Source organism: Populus euphratica, unplaced genomic scaffold (genome assembly GCF_000495115.2).
Source record: "Populus euphratica unplaced genomic scaffold, PopEup_1.0 scaffold960.1, whole genome shotgun sequence".
Classification (NCBI taxonomy): Eukaryota; Viridiplantae; Streptophyta; class Magnoliopsida; order Malpighiales; family Salicaceae; genus Populus; species Populus euphratica.
In genome coordinates, this window is record NW_011500539.1 from 11542 (window position 1) to 19173 (window position 7632).

Below are 7632 nucleotides of genomic sequence, written 5' to 3' on the forward strand. Positions count from 1 at the left end.
GCTAAAGTTCTCTATCGAGATATTAGCATGATAACCTTTCTTAAATTTACAAGTATATCATATTGTTTCTTTTCACATCTATTATATATATATTGATCAATAATAAATTCGGGTACTACATAATTACTTAACAACTGATCTCAAATTGAAATTTTTTATTGTGGTATTAGCTTGATAGCTTTTTTTAAATTTACAAGTATATCATATCGTTTTTTTTCACATCTATTATATATATATTTATTTCTTTAATTTTATTTGTTTCTAGCCTAAATTTAAATTAAAAGAAAACATAAAAATGTAATGTTCTATTAACTCTTTAACATTAATTTCATCTCACTCTTTAATATTAATTTCATTTCTTTTCTATACAATACCATCATCCTATTAAAATTCTTAAATTTTTTTAGCTAAAAATCCATTTTTCAAGAACACCTAAAGTTTTGCTTTAATTGTCATAATTTCTTAGTTTCTCTACTCAATTCAATAATCTTAACATAATTTCACAATCAATTACAATTTTATCTAAAATTTATCAAGAATCCTAATTTTTAATTTCACAAATTTCAATCAATATAAAATATAAATTTTCATGAATCTTATTTAAAAGTATTAGGACAAATTACTAAGCTATAACCAAAGGTTTAACACTTTTAAATGGAGGAATTTTTCATAGGTTTAATTTCTCTCCTCTCTGCTCGAATGCTTCTCCTTCTCTTTTGAAAAATCAAATTTGTGTTGTTTTTTGTTTTTCCTTTTCTCCTGACATGTGCACACACACATATAACCTTTTTATATTTTTTTTTATTTTTTTTATGTCCTTTAATAGTAACTTTTATAATTTCGAGTAAAATTTCTCAAATCCTAATATTTATTATATCAAATTTTACTCGAGTTATTTTAAATTTTATTAAGTTACACATTGATATTTTTAGTTTCATATAATTCATTTCCATTAAAATTTTATTCGCATTTCTGTAGTTATTTATTATTTTTTTAGTATTACTATTTTTTTTTAAATTTTAATATCTATATAAAACATTTTATTTTAAATTCTTAAATTTATCATCATTCTTGTAATCTAATTTATCACTTTCTTTTATTTTTTTATAATCTTGATTTTTATTATTATTAAAGATATTACTATAACTAGGGGGTTTACAAATATATTTAAAATTGAAATCTTTCTCTGTCAGCTCTGAGCTTCCTATCATGCGCAAATTAAGCAAGAACTGAAGAAAATTTGGAATGAGGGAGGAGACTGTACCCTACGCCAAAGATACTGCCATAGGGCTTCTTACATCATGGTGACCATTAGACCAAGTGTACCAGCCAAAGGCATACTCACCCTTGTTGTGACCATTTGACATGGAATCTTCCCTAGCTTTTATTGTTACGATGAAGCTTTTCTTCTGCCCTACATGATTAAAAAACAGAACACTCGGCGACGCTTTAACAGCGAATCCCAAAGGTGGCCTGGCACTAAAGAAGTAGACACTACTGCTAGCACCAACGTTTGTGACAGTCCTTGTAATGTTTAGAGTGCCATTGAGCTTAGGAAGTGACACTGATGGATAGTTGAAGTTGTATATTGACGGTGATACTGCTGGGCACTTGAATTTGGGGTAAACGTTTTCGACTCCATAGCTGCAAAGATAGAGCAGGTAATCCGTATAAGATGCATCATATACTAGACCAGGATCTGCTGCCTTTGCTGGACGGAAGTGCCCTGAACCAAACTGGAATGGAGTCGCAGCATTGCCAGATTGATCGGCTATGGGCTGACCCATGTTGTTCTTCATCCAGGCTGCATGTCAAACAATGGAGCATTTAAGTATCATTAGTACTGACATAGAGAATAATGATACCGAAGAAGGATCGATGTTTACCGGTGGTCATGAGGGCAGATCTTATAGCAGCACTGCTCCATTCAGGATGTATTGCTCTGAGAAGTGCTGCTGCAGCAGCTACATGAGGACAAGCCATAGAAGTTCCAGAAATAATGTTATACTTAACCAATCGCTTATCTTCATACAACTTTGATGGGGCTGTTGCTCCACTCCATGCTGCCAATATGTTTACTCCTGGAGCTGTTATGTCCGGCTGACAAAAAAGTTTCTGTTATTGTCTTAGAAGACAATTAGCTATACTAGCAGATTCAGACTTACTAACTTTCCTCTGAGGAATTATTCTATTGGCCTAAACATATTCCTTTGGTAAGAAGTAGATATAAGAGAAAAGGAGAATGAGAAAAGTAACCAAATTAATCACCTTGAGAATGGAAGGATGAATCACATTTGGACCTCTACTGGTAAATGAAGCCATGACTGGTGCTGGTCTATAATGTAAAACTGTCCTTGCTAGCCCAATTCTAGCCATTGGATTCTTGGTGGAGCGGATGTAGTTGAGAATTTTCATGGCATCATTGTAGCCTACTGAAGTTGCAGGAAGAACATGCGCATCCACAATTACATCATTCCCATTTGCTTGGCTATTTCCTAAGATGAAACCAAAACCTCCCGCCCTTTTCACCTCCATTCCTTTGGCAACTCTCATTCCAGATCCTCTCATGCACAGTACTATTTTTCCTCTGACCTTTCTAGGTGAAAGAGAATTGGGAAGGCATTGGCTGCATTAACACATAAGAAAGTATTGATTACATACTGTTACAGAGAATTGTTTTGGAAGTTTTTACTCTAAAATTTTCGGAAGCAGATGATTGCCAAAGAAGTTGTTGGGGTTCCGTTCCTAAAATATTTCATAATAACTAAAAAAATACACAATCAAGAGAAGAGAAAGAGGAAAACTGGTGAAAGTTACAAGGAGATGAACCCCAGTATTCATGGAAATTTACAAATGGACACTTATTAGTATACAACGCAACAACATATTGTCAGTGAACAATAAAGCAGGTAAAATGCATGCACGGGCTATAAAAATACTGTGTATACCAACAAAATAATAAGAGGGATCACTGCCAATTAGCAATATATTTTCTACAAATGACAATATGTTTCTATTATGACCTTTTCTTCTTTTTTTGAAATGAGGCGTTATTGTCTTGCATTGAATTCTAGGATGTGAATGCATGCTCTGGAGTTCCAGAATATAGTATATAACTACAAAAAGACTATATAGAACTGCCGAGTAGCAGCATATTTTCAACAAATGATAGTATATCCCTATTATGGTGAGTTTTTCGTCAAATTCCCTAGTTATCCATGAAATCACTACACCAGCCTGCTAACAATCACTTTCCTTCACAATATAGCATGAGTGATGATGTACTATAAAACAAGACGTCTCCGTAAATTGTTTTGAGAGAGAAACCTTGTTACGTTCTTGGGGACATTGGAGGCAACTGCGTCTGCTGCAAACACTAATGGGCAATCTTTGTCCAGCTTGTAAGGAGTAACAGTTTGTCCCTAAGATCAAAATATGAATTTAGGAATAAATTAATTAATGATCCAAGCAAACCGGATATAAACAACCATAATCATCAAACAAATTCTTTTTTTTTTCTTTACCTCAATTTTCATCCCATTTCCTAGCACAAGGGGTCCAAAAAATGCACGGTCCACGCCGCTAGCACCTACTGTGATAACCCAAGGACTTGGATTGGACAATGTAGATGGGGCAGGGCCTTCATTCCCTGCAGCACACGCCACCACAATGTTTTTTTTCAAGGCATGGAATGCACCAATAGCAATACCATCTTCTTTGAGAGGAGTGGGTTCTCGGGTGCCAATGGAGATGCTCATAACATGGACTCCATCACCAATGGCATCATCAATAGCTGCAAGCATATCTTCCTCGAAACATGTGTTGCCTTCAGCCTTTTCTTGGTTCGGTATCGCCCAACACACCTTGTATATTGCGAGGTGAGCTAACGGAGCCCCACCCGTGGCAGTTCCACGAGCGAAGCCGCCCAAAGCTGCTGCATTTTTTACCCGGTTTCCAACAGCGGTGGACGCTGTATGAGTCCCATGGCCATCCCTGTCACGTGGTGACCTGGAGTCCTCTGTCATATTCAATGGTCCATAGTAGTTTTCAAAACCCTTGATGTAGTATCGGGCTCCAATAATTTTCCTGCAAAACACCCAAGTTTGTATCATAGAGTTTTAAGGACAGAATCTAATTTGGGTTGCATGGTATGACTAGTTTGTTAAAGAAATTCAATTAGAGAGAATCATGAAGTTGTTTAACATGTTCATTATCTTACTAACTTAAGACCATGATTATGATTAGTTTCATTGCCAGTTAATTCAGCAAAAATCAGTCAACTTCTAAAATCCAATCTGTGAAGTTTAAATGTGTTGGTTTTTAGAAGCAGCAGTAATTCCCCGTTTTCATCTTACAAGGAAGTCGAAATAGGGGAAATCCTTTCTTCATTAATGGGGCACCATATTTGTGATCGGCCCTCAGTCTCATGCTCTAAATTTCCCATGTAAAAAGCTCAAGTATTGCCATATCCTCCTCTTCAGCCATTATTTTAAATCAAAAGACAAATTTTCATTGCTTTCAGATTAATGTTCCTCAAAAAAAGCATGCCAAACAAAGCTCTGTAAGCCTCGCAACCAATGGTTAGGACAAATGAGACTGGTGCTGGCTAATGTATGCATAGATGTATTTATCATCCAAAAAGTTAGATTTTTTTTTTTTTGGTTGTTGTTGTTGAAGGAGATCGTTATTAATTATAATACAAAGATACGAGGTTAACTTTCAGAAAACTGTCGATTGACTATCTTCAGCTCCTTAACTTATCAGTCGTTCTTTCCTGCCGTAAGTCAATGGAGCTACCCTCTCACCCAAAGATTAAGAGTCGAGCTGGAGTTGGGCACTTCCCCACGGAACTTGGAAGGAGAGGTTGAGAGTCTATTCGTGATTCACTATCTCCACTTGTCAATTGATTTACTGTCACCCCTTGCATTCTTAAGCCTATCTCCTGTCCCTCTCCTGTTGTCACTCGTTCACACCTCGGCGAAAGGGGATTTGAACTTCGAGTGGGTTGGTGCTTAATTACTGTTAGCAGAGCAGAACAAGGGATAGAGGTTGAAGAGCAGACGTCTTCTCACTTTGGAAAGCAGACAATAAATAATTGCATCGGGCAATGGCAAGATAAGGAGAGTTCACATGTTGGGAATTGTATGAAGCCAAAACAAGGAACCGCAGACCTGATTTCTTTCTTCGTTTAAATGGAACAGACAAACTAGGATCACTCAACAGAGACAGCTATTAAATAACATTCATAGAAAGACATCTATGGTGTGTAGGGCTGGCCCATTTAGAAGCTGGCTATGAAAATACCTTGTTTGGTTCTTAGGAAAAGTTGAGAATCTATCCATTGACAATAATATAGTTACAGGCATGGTATCCTCTTGTTAATTACAAGTACGTACTTGTTGAATTGTTGGCACACTACATTAATTTTGAAAAATCTGCAATCAAGAGTTCATAGAAATCTGGCCAAGTACTATTTCTACGATTAAGGTAGTTTTTGTGTAACACATTTATCGAATTATGCAATTGTATTTATAATTTTCTTCAATTTAGTACCATTAATTAATTGGAGTGTTTTGTATTTTTGTAATTTAATTTTGCAGGACTTGTAAGACCTGTTCTGTGAATAATATTCCACCACAACAAGCATCTGTGAATATATATCTTCATTGATTCCAACTAGTTATTGACCAATCAAATATGATGCTTTATTATCTTTTCTCCTTGTCCGATTAAAATCCTTCTTGGTGCAGAGTTTCAGTAGCTTTTGGAATTCTGTATCAGTCAAACTATGATAATTTATACTTGTAGCCATCTTTTGAAACATGCTCAAACACTTTTTATGCATGGAAATATGTGGCAATGGTGACATAACTATGGAGAAGAAGAAAAGAGAGTGGAGTCTAAGTAGGGATATTGCATTGGTACACGATAACAACAGCATTAGTTTCGTGATAAAATCATTATGCCTAACCAAATGCCATGAACAAAGGAAAAAAAAGCACATTAAGAGCAAGAGGGTTCAAAATCAGAATCATGCCCCCCATAGAAATCAAGGGCATAAAAGTTAAATCAGGGTCACCGCTCACACATGGACATGTTTCACATCAAAAAGACACCAACGTCTTGGTCATAACCAGCTGTTAAACTTATTCGCGTTCATGGCTTAAATTCTTCGAAACAGCATAAATAATCAAGCATGAAGATAGAGTTGAAGGGACTAGCACTGAGTAAAGGTATCAGAAGACTCACTTGTTACAGTGGGATGAGTTAAAATCAGGTCCATTTTGGCAGATTCCCTTCCATGATTTTGGGATGGGTCCCATTCCTTCATCCGTGAAACTTTGTGATTCTGGCCACACACCTGATTGGTAATATTATCAAAAACCATTCTGACATTATCACATTGAATCATATTTCTCAGGACCAATCAGTTATCATTAGATGGATAAATGCATGATAACTAAACTACAAAATAATGGAGGAGGAATCACGTGAGCGAAGAGTTACCGACAACTAGAAATATACTAGAGAACAATATATGAAGTTGTTTTTATTGGCCAGAATTATTGTTACCACTATCTATGAGCCCAACTATGACCTGTTTTCCATATCCTGCTCTCTTTAGTAAGTCGCTGCCCTCTCCAAAGCCATGATTTACGTTATGTCCCTCTTCTTCCAAGCCTGCAAATCTCCATGATCTTGTTGTTTGCACTGAGTACTTTCTTGGGTTACTTTTAAAGACTGACACCACTTCTTTCAACTCTGCAATGTATAATTTAAGCTACGATCAGAAGGATGAACATATATATATATGCAAGCGAAATCATAAGATGACTTCTTATATATACCTGATAGCTTGGATGCTTCATCTGGGTTTAGCAATGCCGCGAAGCCATTGATGCTGTGCTTATAGCTGTAAAGAAGAGAGGCTTTAGCTTCTTCTTCAGTTTGTTTCACTCCATACAAATATGAGTGATGAAATTCTTCTATTTCATGCAATGCTTTGTCTCCTTTATGCTCTCCAAAGTACACTATGTAGACCTGTTATATTGCCATAAAAGCATACGATTTAACAAGACTTCTTTTCTTAAATAAAAAATAAAACATGAACATAAACAGATAAGAGAAAAGAAACCTGCTTCTCCTCGCATGAGGCTAAGAGAGGAAGAAGAAACAGAAAGAGGATGGAAAGTTTCTTCATTGTTGGTGACGTTTCTAGTATAGTATGAGATTTGGAAGATTGACTAACCTAAATTTAAATGAGATACTAAGGATTCTTTCCATATCAAAGGCTCCCCTGTTTTATAGAAGAGAGCAGGGATGATTTGATACAAATATGTATACTATTTTTGTTAGCATTTTATATGGTAATTAATCCACTAATTCAAGCCTTCCTTGAAAGGAGGTCACAAATAGATATCCATGACCAATAAAAGAAAAGGGAATTTGTATCTTCTGGTAATTATAAACTCAGTCCTTGTTGTTTACCAAACCTAATTAGTTAGTCCTCATATTCATATAAATTATATATTTAATATTTATGTTTTTAAATCCATTTATAACTTAATACTTTAATCAATTTCACATTTTTTTCCAAGTAGATTCTTTTATTTTTCTTAAATAAAAAATTAT

The 7632-nt window shown here is 35.3% G+C and overlaps 1 protein-coding gene across 1 annotated transcript; it reads right to left on the reverse strand.

Annotated features, from left to right (window-relative positions):
* Positions 1 to 1166: 1166 nt before the first annotated feature.
* On the reverse strand, positions 1167 to 7396 carry LOC105115282 (subtilisin-like protease SBT5.3). Its single transcript, XM_011012122.1, has 9 exons — positions 7136 to 7396; positions 6849 to 7041; positions 6574 to 6762; positions 6250 to 6361; positions 3525 to 4086; positions 3328 to 3422; positions 2269 to 2626; positions 1887 to 2100; positions 1167 to 1804 (listed from the first exon to the last, which is right to left on the reverse strand). Exons 1-9 carry the CDS (start codon positions 7199 to 7201, stop codon positions 1266 to 1268), a joined length of 2328 nt encoding a protein of 775 aa, XP_011010424.1. The 5' UTR covers positions 7202 to 7396; the 3' UTR covers positions 1167 to 1265.
* Between the last annotated feature and the right edge of the window lie 236 nt (positions 7397 to 7632).